The sequence below is a fragment of the Helicoverpa armigera genome, chromosome 17 (genome assembly GCF_030705265.1).
Source record: "Helicoverpa armigera isolate CAAS_96S chromosome 17, ASM3070526v1, whole genome shotgun sequence".
Lineage (NCBI taxonomy): Eukaryota > Metazoa > Arthropoda > Insecta > Lepidoptera > Noctuidae > Helicoverpa > Helicoverpa armigera.
In genome coordinates this window covers 977,882-992,410 of record NC_087136.1, presented here as the reverse complement: position 1 = coordinate 992,410, position 14,529 = coordinate 977,882, and the positions used below count along the sequence as shown (strand labels likewise).

General features: G+C 37.0%; 3 protein-coding genes across 7 annotated transcripts in view; 1 reads left to right on the top strand and 2 right to left on the bottom strand.

Annotated features, from left to right (window-relative positions):
* The window catches only part of LOC110376897 (uncharacterized protein), a 70,345-nt gene extending 63,119 nt beyond the window's left edge, over window positions 1-7,226 (top strand). For all 3 annotated transcript variants that reach the window (XM_021335534.3, XM_021335532.3, XM_049846118.2), the window contains 7 exons: window positions 1,669-1,833; window positions 3,671-3,907; window positions 4,201-4,338; window positions 4,620-4,905; window positions 5,172-5,357; window positions 5,760-5,941; window positions 6,277-7,226. In XM_021335534.3, coding sequence (XP_021191209.3) covers window positions 1,669-1,833; window positions 3,671-3,907; window positions 4,201-4,338; window positions 4,620-4,905; window positions 5,172-5,357; window positions 5,760-5,941; window positions 6,277-6,330 — 1,248 coding nt within the window. In that variant the 3' untranslated portion in view covers window positions 6,331-7,226. The remainder of the gene's footprint in view (window positions 1-1,668; window positions 1,834-3,670; window positions 3,908-4,200; window positions 4,339-4,619; window positions 4,906-5,171; window positions 5,358-5,759; window positions 5,942-6,276) is intronic.
* Window positions 7,227-7,558: 332 nt separating this feature from the next.
* On the bottom strand, window positions 7,559-10,383 carry LOC110376921 (uncharacterized). Its single transcript, XM_049846318.2, has 7 exons — window positions 10,228-10,383; window positions 9,651-9,876; window positions 9,222-9,352; window positions 8,869-8,985; window positions 8,493-8,669; window positions 8,355-8,394; window positions 7,559-8,236 (listed from the first exon to the last, which is right to left on the bottom strand). Exons 1-7 carry the CDS (start codon window positions 10,381-10,383, stop codon window positions 7,800-7,802), a joined length of 1,284 nt encoding a protein of 427 aa, XP_049702275.2. The 3' UTR covers window positions 7,559-7,799.
* LOC110376912 (uncharacterized) lies at window positions 10,323-14,164 on the bottom strand. 3 transcript variants are annotated; one of them, XM_049846133.2, is made up of 9 exons: window positions 13,994-14,164; window positions 13,429-13,663; window positions 12,917-13,053; window positions 12,668-12,784; window positions 12,280-12,429; window positions 11,924-12,152; window positions 11,574-11,662; window positions 11,157-11,283; window positions 10,323-10,563 (listed from the first exon to the last, which is right to left on the bottom strand). In XM_049846133.2, exons 1-9 carry the CDS (start codon window positions 14,054-14,056, stop codon window positions 10,517-10,519), a joined length of 1,194 nt encoding a protein of 397 aa, XP_049702090.2. In that variant the 5' UTR covers window positions 14,057-14,164; the 3' UTR covers window positions 10,323-10,516. The 3 variants fall into 3 exon arrangements, 2 of the variants coding, with proteins under 2 accessions (XP_049702090.2, XP_021191235.3); XM_021335560.3 differs by having other exon boundaries at window positions 13,989-14,161; XR_010277325.1 differs by having other exon boundaries at window positions 10,543-10,563; window positions 11,157-11,430; window positions 13,989-14,158.
* Window positions 14,165-14,529: the final 365 nt, after the last annotated feature.

Sequence of the window (14,529 nt, the reverse complement as noted above, 5' to 3'; positions counted from 1 at the left end):
TATTCTTGTTAGGTTTCGATATAATGTCGATGCTTATAAAACGTACTTGTAAACCCGTAACGGTTTATATTATGTCTGAAACGTTACATTGAAACAAAGTATATTTTATCTGAACGGCTATGAATGAATGAACAAGCTGTCTGCTGATTCTGATGACAGAACGTTCCGAGCTTTGAAACCAAATGCTGATAACCTATTGTTTATACTTACTTCAATGTTTAGAATAAGGATTTATTATATTAGCGTAGGTATGACGAGTGGACATCCGTTGGTTTTAGAATTTGACCCAGTTTTCTTAAGCTTCTTTATCAATAGACATTAACAAATATATTATCAGTTTCCCCTGATAAAACTTGACACGCTACCTGAAACTATGATTATTACTGACTGAGGTACTGGCTCTGAATTACGTGCAAGGCGAAGAGACTTTTATTAATTAAAAATAAAATATTTTGTAACCGAGAATGTGCAGTGAACACGTTTAAATTATTTTGGTACCATAACTAATTGCTTTAACTTTGGGAAATAGGGCTACACAAGTAGAAAACAACTTTTCTTCTAGCGAGATGTTAGGTTGCATACTCATTCTAAGCTCGCTAAGTAATGAAGACGAAACTCTCAGTGTGTGGCAAATTATCAGCAACTAAGTTGGCGTCACAAGTTATTAGCAAAATTACTTGTAATTGCTAAATATGCGTAGGCTGCACTTAGCAATGGTAAGTTCTGGAACTAATATATTCAGGGAGACGCCTCGAAGGGTCTATTTTAGGAGTAGTTCCCATGTTTAGCATGTTTTACCTATTAACTGGGATTAGCTTGGAGGCTGTGTTTGTCATATGTGCATAATTAAAAGATGTGGATTCACCATTGACTTCCTGCGACTTCTGTCGCGTCTCGAAAAAACTGCTTCCTATACTCGGATAAAATTTTGAAACTGACAAATAAGTATCTTACTATTGGTAGCAGAATTAGAGAGCCACTATAAAAATGGAAACTCAAGTTTCCAGGGTTTTGATACAGACCTGTAATCAGTTATTAGCAATGGTACCATTTTTATTTTTAACTTTTTCAAGTTACGTCATATATTACTTACATGGACCAGCTTCTTTCAGTTCGTAGGTACTAGTATTGATCGCTGACTAGGTTTTATCTCGAAAGCTCCAACAAAGCTAAGTCAGCGTCTGGACGCATACTTGCTTTAATTATATTGTTAACATCCGACTCCCACTCTTTCAAATTACAAGAATACCGTTGAGTTAATTTAAAGGCTGAATTTACATTCAAAGTCAAAGTATCTATTATTTGTAAAACATAGGTAGGTAAAAATAAATGTAGATCTTAAAATTAAAATACATTAGTAGTTATATAATGACACAATAAAACTGCAACATAATAAATGATCAAGAAGGCCATGTTTGTGAGTTTGAAACTTTTTTACTTTTTTCTCTGGATCTATTTAACTGATTTACCAAAAGAATCCCATATAATTTATGAGTGTAGTCTATAGCCATTTTTTTACTATTGCACACTTCTTAAGTAGAGCCCTTGGCACAAGGGTTTAACCTCACGTTACATTCACAAAAAAAAACAAACAAACATTCGAATAAAGAACCTCTTCTTTTTATACCCCTTCTTGTTTAAAATAATACTAATTTCGCTCTCTTTCAGTTGGTAGTCCGTCGTCGCGGGCGCCGCGGTATCTACGCCCAGCGCTGCACGCCCGTCTCTCTGGACGCATATAGCTTGGACAGCGTCAGCGTGGGGCATAGGAAGGGCAACCACCGCCTCAGAGCCAGTAAGAGGAGCTACGGGAACCCTGCTTATGATGACGAGGTAAATCAACTGGACTTGTGGACTAGGCTTTACTTTAAGGGTCGATTTTTCACTCGCCAGATAGGTTTTATCCGAAGAATTGGTTTGACGTTTTGACAGTTTTTGTATAGAAAAATGTCAAACCACTATACATATTAGGGGTTAAAGTATGAAATTGCCGTTTTATTCTAGTAGGTTTTTGAATTGCCATAGAGTCTTCATGGTTTGAGGTTTTCGAATGAAACTTTTTTCACGTGGTTTCTGTGATGTTCTTCTTTTAAAAAATGTGAAACATTTGATTATCGATGTTCAATTGTTTTTGTTATTCAACTTAAACAAGAAAGATGGACACTGCGAAAATTTGAGTAATTTTTGAATATGAGTTCCGACGCGGAAGTAAACGGCAGAAACAGCCCGCAATATCAATGCTGCATTTGAAGAGGTGTCTGCTAATGAACGCACCGTGCGATTTTGGATTAAACGCTTTCGTGGTGGAAACTTCGACTTGAAGAACGAGCCATGAAAAAGACCGCCTGACAGGTGATTAACGAGAAATTAAGAGAGACGGCGAACGCCGATCCTAGTCAAACTACCCAGATACCCAGCCGAAGACGAATAATGTTGAAAAAATTAGCAGTAAAACAGCCACGACTCATGAATCGACCTTCACCGTTATTGCTCCATGACAACGCGAGGCCTCATACAGCAAAAGAAACCGTTTTAACTCTTCAGGAACTGCAGTTGGAAACTATTCGTCTTCCTCCATATTCGCCAGACCTTGCTCTAACGGACGACCATTTTTTTTTGTGATTTGGACAATTATCTGCGTCACAAGAAGTTTCTTCCCAGGAGGCAGATCAAAATTCTTTCACACAGTTTGTGCAGTCTAGATCCTCAGAGTTCTATCGTAACGGCATAAATGACCTTCTTATTAGATGGCCGCAATGTATAGATAATAATGGCAACTATTTTGATTAAATAAGTTTGCTAAAAATTAAAAAAAATTACAATTTAGATTTTCAGTACAAATCGGCAATTTCATACTTTAACCCCTATTATTTAGTCCTCAGATAAATGTATAGTAAGTAAGCATATACCCCGAATGATGACCATTATTGATGTTGTAACTATTATTGCCACAACATTATTGGTGCGAACTTTCGTAAATGTTAGTTTCTCTTATAAGTTCCTATACATATTACCCTAAATCCCAAGTTATTTAAACTAAACTGATGAAAACAAGTTATATAAACTTTTAAGTTATTTAATAAAAAAATATTACTCATAGTTATTTGTACAACTAATCTCGATTTAACGAAGTTACCAGCTAAAGAATTGACATGTAGCTAAAACATTGCGAGCTACATTCAAATCCAACGACTGTCTGTCTGCCGCCCACGACCTAGCAACCGGGTAACACGATACATGACAATAAAATTGGAGCAGTGGATACCATAACGTTCATGATAAAGAGATTCACTTGGAACGTGGGTGTATTTATAAATCCACACGTACAAATATTTAAGATTTAAATTCACTGACTGGTTGTACGTGGTTCTAAAGTTGTAAGTTTTATATGTTAGCGGGATTTACGTAGCAGTAGCTGGACTGATGTAAATCTGTACTTACTTAATTTTATAAAGCTGAAGAATTTATTTGTTTGCTTGAACGCGCTTATCTCTAGTCCAATCAAAGACAAAGAAAACATTTATTTGCAAATTAAAAATTATATTTTATTGTTAGATAGCCCATTTGTTGAGGCTTTTTAGACGTATATGAGATATATTTGGGTAACACTACTGGCAGAAGCTAGTTCTTTCAGAATTTTTAAACTTGAATTTAAAATATTTGTCTACAGGTCACATCCCACCCAATGCAATACGCAGCTCTAGCGAATTTCGCGATGGACATCGAATCAATGACGGCAGAGTTCTCAGAAATTCCCTCCGTGACCGTCCGGCCTGATGAAGTGCCTCCAGGATGCGAAGACAAGAACCGGTACTCCAATGTGCTCCCGCTGCCGGAGACCAGGGTCCCGCTTAAGAGAATCGGCAATGACCCTACTACGGAGTATATTAATGCTAATTTTGTGACGGTGAGTTTTCTGTGCAGATCTTGAAAGGGAGATAAAAGCTCAGGAACTTTGATAATGATGACTGACACAGATTTTACTGCAAACCGTGACAGATTCAAATTATAGAGCGCTTGTTTCACGATAAGGTTTTTTTCCTTTTTTTGGCTTTTCCATAAGTTATTCCAATTGTTGCCAGTTCATCAAGAAGCCATTAAAAGACCAGTTGATTCGCTTTGACCATTTTTCGTATAGTTTTCCTAGTAAGACATGAATCAATGCAGAAGCAAGTGCTAAATAAAATTCCTGTATTTCAGGGTCCAGGCAATATTCGCAACTACTACATAGCGTGCCAGGCGCCGCTGTCCAACACCGTCATCGACTTCTGGCGCATGATCTGGGAACAGAACTCCAGGCTCATCGTCATGCTCACGGAGTATATGGAGAATGGCGTTGTAAGTATTTTTATATCATGTTTTACTGCAACGTATGTCTGGGCGCAAATAAAAATGTCAATATTGAGCAACAGTTAAAAAATACTCAAAAGTTAAAAAAAAACATCAGGTTTTGTTTACATTAGTATGTAACTAGGCACCTACAATCAAAGATAATTTTCAAAAACTACTGTGGTATAGCATATTTTTGTTTTAATTTTCTTAGCAAAGAGTGGGACGTCATCATTAAACTTTTAAGTTTAAACTTCTACTTAACCACACATTATTATCTTTTATTTCAGGAAAAATGCTACGAATACCTTCCACCATCAGAGATCTCAGACAACAAGCGTATCTTCGGGGACTTCAAGATTATCCTCAAGAAACGGGAACAACGCGACAAGTACGCCATCTCGAGTGTTCAGCTCATCAACTTGAGCACCAGGACTTGGAGAGAGATCACGCATCTGTGGTACTTCTGGCCTGCTAAGGGCGTCCCTGATGATTATGATTCGGTGATAGACTTCTTGTGTGAAATGAGGAGCTATATGAAGATCTCACAGACTGCTAAAGAGTATGATGAAGAAGGTGAGTCAATTAGAATTTTGTTTTAGTATAGGTAATGTTCTAGTCTTGTGTATCGCAGAAAGACAGTAGAAGTTGAAAGACTTTCTTAAACTAACTAGTAACCCAATATTCCAAGGAGACTACATAATAATTTGTTCTGCAGAAATATCAGATTCCCTTAAGAATTGGTCATAACCAAATGAATATGAATAAAATTTCGCTAATATTGCTATGAAGAATTTACCCTAAGTCTTAACCAGGTTCTTATGACGCCGAATTTCTTCTAGGTGTGGAAGTAATCTACGGTGACCAGAACCGTTCGTCGTTCAGCAACCTGTCGAAGCTGCGCGAGGAGGGAGGGTCCAGCAATGGTGTGAACGTATACTCCCCGGCGCGGGCAGAGGAGCAGCTGCGTCGTGCTGCGCCTACTAACGGCACGCTCGGCAGGATGAAGGCTGCTTCTGAAGTTGAAGGTAAGTTTATGATGGCTTGGGATATTTTTGCAGATGTGAAGTCCTTTTCTTTGCGTGGCAATGTTTGACGAAGTGTGTTCGTAGATTAGTTCCTAAGATCAGATCTTTTATGTTTTTGTGGGTCTTGGCTGTGATAGTATCTATGGCAGTCATTACGGATACCCAGAAACCAGAAAGTCTGGCAACTATGGGGTATTATACTGCCCAGTTAACAAGATCGAGAAATTTTGATAGGCAGTCATTCCTCGTAGGTATTCAGTTGCATCCGGTCAATTAGAAGCTGTCCTCAACATAGTAGGGAACAGTTTAGGCAGATGATGGCCTAGCTACTACGGACATTGTCTCCTTAATCGCAGGCTATTTAGGCGCTGACAAAAATGTAACTAGCTGAACGTTTCCCAGGTATCCGTCCATGCGTGGTGACATGCGCGTCGGGCGCGGGTCGGTCGGCGGCGCTGCTGGCGCTGGACATCAGCGCGCGCGCACTGCCGGCCGCCGCCGACGTGCCGCGCGTCGTGCGACAGCTGCGGGCACAGCGGCCACACTCGCTGTCCAATAGGCATCACTACATCTTCGTCTATAAGGTAACTGACTCATCGTACTAAAATAATAATAATCCCTACCATCAGAGGCAAATTTGAGAAAGAGCTATAACACCAGGACGTCCTCCAACAAGATGGACAGACGACCTTATAAAGGTCGCCGGAAGACGCTGGATGCAGGTCGCTTCCAACCAGTATCTGTGGAGATCTAGGGTGAAGGCCTATGTACAGCAGTGGACGTCCTATGGCTGAGATGATGATGATGGTGATAACACTAGAGCTTACGTGGATATGCTTACAGCTCAATCGATAGGATAGATAGAAAGACTACATATTTAATTTTCTATATCTCAATACTTAATTTTATCTATTTTCAGGTCCTCAGCGAATACGGCAACAAAATGCTAGGCGGCGGCGTGGACACTATTTGAAATCCTCTTCCTTTAAGTAAGAACCTTATTCGTATCCATGACAACGCTGGCATACGTATCTCAACCTAGCGTAGTGTATCGCCAGCCTTAGTTTAAAAAGTAAACTATTTGGAACATACCAAAGTATAAGTTACAAGATCTCTAGAAAATTGATCGCTCAAATAAAAAAAACTAATGAAATTTTATTGTTTGTTATAATAATTTCATTCATTCGTTCGTTCTTTCGTTTTTAATCTACGGAATTATAGAATAAATACCATTTAACGTCACCATCATGGCAACATCGCATAATTTTAACGAAACTTGTACATAAGATTTGTTTTTAAGTTTTATTTTTTTGTTCGAACAATTTATTTTTATTTATTTTTAGGGGATCATTCCGCTAGTCTATCGATGTTTCGGTTTTCTTAGGTAATGTTGTAAGCATAATTTCCAATCACAATTAATAAAATCGTATATAAGCGTCGTTTGTTGAATTTTGCTGTGATTTCTACTAAACTCTTAGTTTAACGCTAACACTAATATTACCGTAACTAGATTTATTTAACATTTATAGTAAAAGTAATTTTAGTGAATGGCAATAATGGCTACGCACAACGAAATTTTTTAGTGGCAGCTTTGTGACGTTAGAGTGACGTTTTTGGTGTTGCCAACTTTTTGTGCGTAATTATTTTGTGCGCTAGTATTATGAATTTTGAATACTCGTGCTACTTTTAAAACTAGTAAATGACGTAATAGACCGCTGTTAATTACATATCTAATACATAAATGCATGCAGGAGATGTGTGTACCTTGATTGATTTTAAATCTCATTTATTTATTGTTGCAAAATGTTGTTTATTTGTATGATTTAAGCATGTTGTCAGTTCTGTGGAGCCTCTAATCACTTTTTGAATTTTCCAAACTTACACAGCATCATTTAAATCTGATTTTTCATTAATCTTTTCACAAGGCTATTTAATTTTAGCTTTTCAAGCAATATTAGTGAAGATGAGGCTTTAGAAAAATTCATATATTTTTTGTTAAATAAAAGTCAAAGCATTTACATAATTAGTTAAAGTGCACTGTTTTATCCCACACGTTGCTAGTTTATAAGTTTTAGATATATTTTAGATTATGTATTATAAACTATATTATTGACCAAAAAAATTATATATTACATGATTGTATACGTCCTACAATTTTATTGATATTAAGGTCTATATTGAAAGTAAAATAAATTTTATTGTAAAAATGTGATTTATTATTCTTGAATCCACTTTAATTTTGATATTGAAAAAATCGGTAATATGGGTTTGTTGCACACACAATGATAGAAAAATCAAATCTTTATCATATACAATAATTTTCTAAAAAGAAAACATTAATAACTTTCGAATTGAGAACCTTCTCCTTTTTAAGAAGGGGAATAAAAAAACTGAAGTACCTAACTCGAATTTTTGAAAACGCTTTGATCGATTATTGTTCGATTATCGGAGTTCTTCTAAAATGTCATCGTTATTATTATCACTGTCTTCCAACCTTATTACATCACTTCCAATTTCATTAAGGCTGCTTGTATTACTATCAACTTTCTTTACAAACCCCTTTTCATTCGATGTATTTGATCGATTCGAGTTATTCAAACCAATCGAAACATCATGGTGATCACTGCCAAGAAGTTCAAATTTTTCTCCCATTGGTACCGTATCACTGAAGCTGATCTTCCTATCTCTTCTGAAGAATTCCTTATCATCGTATACCACAGAGAAGTGAGGATTGTCTGCGGTGTAATCCATGTGTGCGTGCTCTTTCTCTGGATATTCCTCGACGTCTGACAGGCCTTGCTCATCGGCTGAGTATGGCTTGAAATGAGGCAAGTTCACTAACGATCCGGCGACGGATGTTGACGATAAAGTTTTCATTCCTGTCAGAAAAACACATTTATTACCCCTATTTGTATCCTATTACTACTACCTGTAAGATCTTGATCCTTTACAACCTTAAATTCTAAGTAAGACCCAATTTACAAAGTGAGAACTTACTGATTTTACTCATATGTAATGTCATCGCAATTTCTGGATCCTGGAACAAAGAGACGGCATATTTATCGACGTAGGAAAACGAAACTTTTGAGGTTGACATTAAGACCATAATAGCATGGCTAGATAGGATTTCCTCACCTCGGTTAAGGAATCTGAAGAAACAGTTCCAGAGGACAATGTCTTAGGGGAGACAGTGTTTGCGCTATCGGGTAAGGCATTAGGGTCTGCCTGGGTGTCTCCCTCCTTAGCTGGTGGTTTCAATGAGAGGTCTTTAGGCTTCATGTGTCTTCGCACCCCGTAAGCGCGGTAGGTTTTCTGAAATAATAAATAAAATGACTTCTATGATTATGCTTCACATGTATGGCTATTCTTTCACCTATTCGATAGCTTTTTTTAATGATAACTTTACATGATGTTCTTGTTTTATTTTACCCTGGAATATACTACTTACAGATGTTGTATGCTATCAAATACTATACAAAACTGTCTAGTAGATGTAATTTCGTTCTTGTACCTGTATCTTCTCAGCCATAATTCTGTACATTTCATCTGATGGCGCAGTTCCTTTGTACAGATTCAGTGTATGCTTGGCTGCTCTCATCATGTCATCATAGGTGCATTCTGATGATGACTGAAAGCAACATATGTTGAGGATCAAATCCGTAATGATTACAGGGATATTGTTTCTCTTCAACATAACGAATTTACGATTGATGATTCGGAATTTTGCGTTCACATAAAGTGTAGCTATGTAAATACAATACCTAAGTAAGTACACTACATTCAAATAAGTTAATTGGTTATTTCGCAGCTTGTAAAAAAGACAATTATTATATACTCCTCTTAAAACAGCTTTTTAAATCATACCTCACATTTAACAATTTTGCGCGCCTCATGTCGTATGAAGGCATTGCGGATTGCTTCCAGGACAGCCGGAATTATATTCGGGTCTATTTTGGTTTCTCTAAGTAACTTCAATATTAGAGAGCTTTCGTTCACTGCAAAAATAGTTTGAGGAAAATGTGTACAATAGATGACGCTGCTAAGTTCTGATGTAATGGAGCAAGTTGAGGATAGTCTCATTGCTTTATATTTTTATTTAGGCGCTTGTTCGTGGTGACCCAAAGATCTTGGTGCCTTTGTAAACTGCCACTTACCCTGCATCAGTGTGTTTTGTGTTAATTTGAACCACTGACGAAATACCATAAAAAAGACATGTCAAAACATTTTCAAATTGCGCCCTATTTGCAATGTATAACAATAGTGATTTGTTTAATAATAAAGAAAAAAACACACCTTCGCCCTTCTCAAAACATTTGACAATAATATCCCTAGCAGGTATGATATCCTCTTCATGCACGCCTAAATGCTTCAGCTCGTGTTGCAACTCTGGTTCACAACCGCATTGAGTCATATCACCGCATATATGACTGGCAATGGATAGGTTCTCTCTCGTTATGAGCAGGGCCGATAGGTAATCTGCTATGAACTGGTAGAGGTCTTGTGGCTGGTATCTTAAGACCTAGAAGTCACCAAGAAAACAGAGAAGTAGAAGTGAAGAAACAAGTAGAAATGACTAAGAAAACAGAAAATTGATGATCACATTTTAAATTATATGGGTCAAAAGTACTGCCGTGATTGGAAAAGCATGGGTCCCTACTGTCAATAGGTTGACCAAGTAAGTGGTTGGAGGAGGTCAGAAAGTGAAAATAGTTGCTCCATGCAAAAAAAACTGGTACTTACCTCATGAGGTTAATCTGACCCCAATTGAGTTAGAAGGTTAAGCTAGTGATGAGTGAAAAGTACTAAAGTCTGTCTAAGATGAGGTAATGTATAGTCCACATAGTACATGTATTTTAAAATTTATACTTACTTCTCTAGAAATATCACTCATGAGCTCTTTCAAGCCATCAGGCATAGCTAGCCTACAACTTTCTTTAATTTGAGGCGCAATTAAATCGTCCATGACTTTGGTTTCAATCAATTTATTGACAACAATTTTGCATGACAATGAAAAATAAATAAACATCTAGTATGCCATGCTTTAGAAATTATCAAATAAAACACAAACACAAAATTAAGTACAATCAATACAAAGCATTCAAGACAACAAGAAAATAATGCAACAAAATAAAACTCTCATACACGAAACATAAAGTTGACTATTCTTCATCTTCAACAGTGCGAGCAGATGCAATGATTGAATCCTCTGAGAAAGAGATAAAAGAGTTTATTTATTCTCCTAAAAGTTTCATGCTTAGTCTATTTTTGGGTTAATAGAAGGATTGTCTAAGACCTGGGAGAAGACTTAGGCTACTTTTTATCCTTTTTGCGGTAAGTGGTTCTCCAGAGACGTAGGTGAAACCGTGGGGAACCGTTACTTTGTAAGGTTTGTTACCTACTATTTAACAGCCTCTCAACATTGTAAGCGTTGTTTAAATCCCACAACACTTATTTACAAAGCCTATCAGGGTTGATTAATATTATTAATATCTATTCAATGCCATTTTATCTTATCGCAAATATTTAAGTCATCGTATCTTATTTTCTCACGATCGCTCTATTGATAAAGTGTTAGATACAAGCAGATGTCTAATTTTCCATTGAACGAAAGTTGCCAATGCGAATATGTTTGACTCTTTGTTGCAAATTGCTTGTAATGCAAATTGTGAAATTCAAATAAAAGGCCAGTTACTTGCAAGTCACCTACGTGGAAACGAGATGCAAACATCCGAATTGAGAACTTCTTCCGTTTTGGGAAGTCAGTTAATAAAGTTAATAAAGAATAACTAAAATACTCGCCTATCAACTCTTCAGGTATTTCGAAGGCTCCAGGTGGAATGACCAGCGGTTCTACTCCTTGATCATCCAGCATCTCTGGTACTTCCAGAAAGTCTTCATCTGGAGTCTTTATTATCAACGGTGGAGCCTGTAGAATCATGAATTCCATGTCTATATAGGCAATCGACACTTCTCTCGCAGCCGTTTATAGAATAAGCAAAATAATCATTGCCACCCTGGCATTCATTCCATTTATCTCCTTGCAAAATCAGTTATCTTTTGCAGCGAGTTTGTCCTGTAAATGGAGCCGATATAAGCTGATTTTAAACCATTATAATACAATCTATCATTTAGCTAGTTACCTATTTAAAACTTCATTATTTTCTTTAAAATACTACATGCTTACTCAAATCTTCGACAAATCAAATTGTGACTCACCTCGGCAAATGAAATTCTTGGATGAGTAATTGGATATATATCAGGAATAGGCTTCCCATCCTTGTCCCGATCAGACATCACGGATACTTCTGAAATTTTCAGATTATCATGAAATTCGGAATATTTGCAATATAAATAATAATAATATCTGGTGGCCTGTCTCAAAGGCTGTCAACTCGGACATTAGGTATATAGTGCATAAGTGTTTGTGCCGATCCAAATGTCACTACAATTTCTTACAAAGCAGTTTCGGCCTGAGAATCGAACTCGAGATCTTGTGCGGTTCAGCCACATTTGCGAACACTAGACTAACGAGCGTGTTTTCAAATCGGCAAGAATAAAGTTCTCACCTTCCGTTGCAGTGAAGCTTGGCTTCGACAGAGTAGCTTCCAAGACTTGGAATTTGGGTCCTTTTGGAGTGTCTCCAAAACCACCCACGTGTTTAGCAGTCTTTTCTTTAAGAAACTCATCGTCATCTATTTGAGTGATGGTCCTTGTTGGGTCGTAATTGAGACCAAGTTTCTTTTTGTTCTCCTCATCAAACATACCACCGACGTCATCTTCTTTGATTCTGATATTCTAAATATGAACAAAAGCATATCTTTATTGAAGCTGCATAAGATTAAAATACAAAATATCACAGTTCTTGACTTACAAATCATAAAATTGGTGCAAAGACTACAATAAATACTTAAAAACGACTTACTATAACAGGACCCAGGTCTATTTCCCTGGAGGTGGCGATGTCTAGCGGCGGACCTGGCATTTCCACCTTACGGCCTGGCTTCTTCTTCTTTTGCTGCGGCATCAAGTGTTTCAACACGTTTCTACGGACGTGGTATCCTCGGTAGGCAGCCTATGGAAAAAAATAAAAAACGTCAGCTTCCTTCTTATATTATTAAATTATGGAATGTTATGGTATACTCAAATTTCTTTCAGGGACAAAGTTACGATATACATTATGTATTATAGGCACAGTAGTTTCCTAAAGATAAAAGCTCTTATAATTCTGTAGTTTTGGTAACGGCTGATCTGATGTTATTAATCTTGGTTTATTTTATTCTCGTTTAATATTGTCTAACACTTCACTTTACCTGTATTTTCACAGTAGCCCGTTGAAGTTCACTTATGGAAGGTTTCGTTTTCTTATACAACTCCAAAGTATTAGTAGCTGCCTTTTGCCATGCTTCCTCTGGCTGCATCTTAATGCCCTAGAATTATAAAGCTATATGTATTCATCAAAATATAATTAAGAAGTGTTTTCAAACGTAATATTTCTCGTACTTTTAATGGAAGTATTCAGAATTGTCTCTTATCTAGAGCTTATGAATTATAGGGTTTACCTTCTTCATCATATTCTTTCTGTACCAGTAATCACGGTATGCGTTTCTGGCCACCTGACAGACCTTTGCAGACATTTCTTCGTCAAGAGGGTATCTGGCTAATACCTTCTTTAGTATTGCAGTTTCTTTCACTTTTTCTGAAATAAGTGTAATGAGTTTTTAATTTTATTCCTTAAATAAAGATTGCTGTTACGGTACTATTGTATACTATCAACTGTAATTTGGATTTGTACTGATTTTGTAATCAGAACGCTGTCGTCAGAATACAACATACCGCATTCAAATGTAGTAGGTAAATGTAGTCGTGTATTGATGCTGCATCTCGATTACATTTCTCCAGTTGTGTGGAAATATAAGTCTTTACATTTGTGTCGTAACTAAAGACCATTCAATTTTCCAGTAACGCGCTGCATTTTGTGATGCGTATCTTTATGCCCAAGCGCGGTAAATATACCTATCGGAAATATTACATAAATATGGATTATAATAAAGAAAACCAATCTTCACCATACCTTTCCCTTCAACGGGCTGGTGACCTTCAATCTCATTCTTTATGATGTTAGCTAGTTCATCAGCTTCTTCTTTCTCCATACCAAGTTGCAGAAGATGTTCAGAGACGGTCGGCCGGCAGTCACAGAGGTCGTCGAGGATCTTGACAGCCATGATGCCGTGCTCGCGGGTGATCAGTAATGCTGACAGGTAGTTCGCTATGAAGTCCAGGAGTTTGGCTGGCTGCCAGCGTAGCACCTAGATGAGACATTGTTTTTGAGAGGGATATTATGCAACCTGTTAAATGCTGTTCTTCATCTAATTAGCCTGTCTCAATCTTTTCTAATTTACGTCTATCTGTCGTCTAGTTTAAGTAAGAATTGGGACTTTAAAGGTCCATAGGCGATGTCGGAAGATTGCCAAGATTGGGAAATTCATCATTATGATTATCGATGTGGAATTAATCAAGTAAAAGATCGCAGTTTGGACCCAAAGGTACTCGATAATTGCCCATGATGATTTTGGCTTACTGGAACCAAGATGATTTGGGCTGTATGGAACCTATGCATTTTACAAGGTTTACCTCACGTGTGATATCTGACATGAGCTCCTTGAGTCCCTCAGGGACGGTGAACACATTGGAACATCCATGCTTTTGCAGTAACTCGTTCATTTCATTATATTTTTGGTAGCACTTGAATCTTTCGTGACGTGTATTTTTTATATGACATGTATGACTTTGTTTTTTGTGACTTTTGATTTATTTTTTGTAAAAATGAGTGTAAAGAAGAAGGTTTGAGATTAAAATGTTCTTCTTTAAAACTTGAAGTATACGATACATCCTTAAAAAAAATCTCTAGCTGTTTCCCGATATTCCACCCGCATCCCTAGTGAATTATAATCCATATCCGAATAAAATGATGGATCGTTTAGACCTCCTGAAAACAATTATTAGATTATTGCAACTCTCACCAATGAAGTAAATCATTTGCAACCATTTAGCCATAAGAAATGACGAAATTAAGTACATACAACTGATAAAATAACGAAATTACATTGTTATGGTTGATATTACGTCGAATATTATTGTAAACTATTAAGGTATGTAGGTTGAGTCCAGACGA

Excerpts from the sequence above, each read along its gene's own strand:
- LOC110376921 (XM_049846318.2), bottom strand. The coding sequence starts at position 10,383 with ATGTTTATTTATTTTTCATTGTCATGCAAAATTGTTGTCAATAAATTG. Across the intron at positions 9,877-10,227 it reads TGAGTGATATTTCTAGAGAA|GTCTTAAGATACCAGCCACA; the intron begins GTAAGTATAAAT and ends GGTGACTTCTAG. Across the intron at positions 8,395-8,492 it reads CTTCAGATTCCTTAACCGAG|GATCCAGAAATTGCGATGAC; the intron begins GTGAGGAAATCC and ends TCTTTGTTCCAG.
- LOC110376912 (XM_021335560.3), bottom strand. The coding sequence starts at position 14,078 with ATGAACGAGTTACTGCAAAAGCATGGATGTTCCAATGTGTTCACCGTC. Across the intron at positions 12,430-12,667 it reads GGGCTACTGTGAAAATACAG|GCTGCCTACCGAGGATACCA; the intron begins GTAAAGTGAAGT and ends TTTTTTCCATAG. Across the intron at positions 11,663-11,923 it reads AAGCTTCACTGCAACGGAAG|AAGTATCCGTGATGTCTGAT; the intron begins GTGAGAACTTTA and ends TGAAAATTTCAG.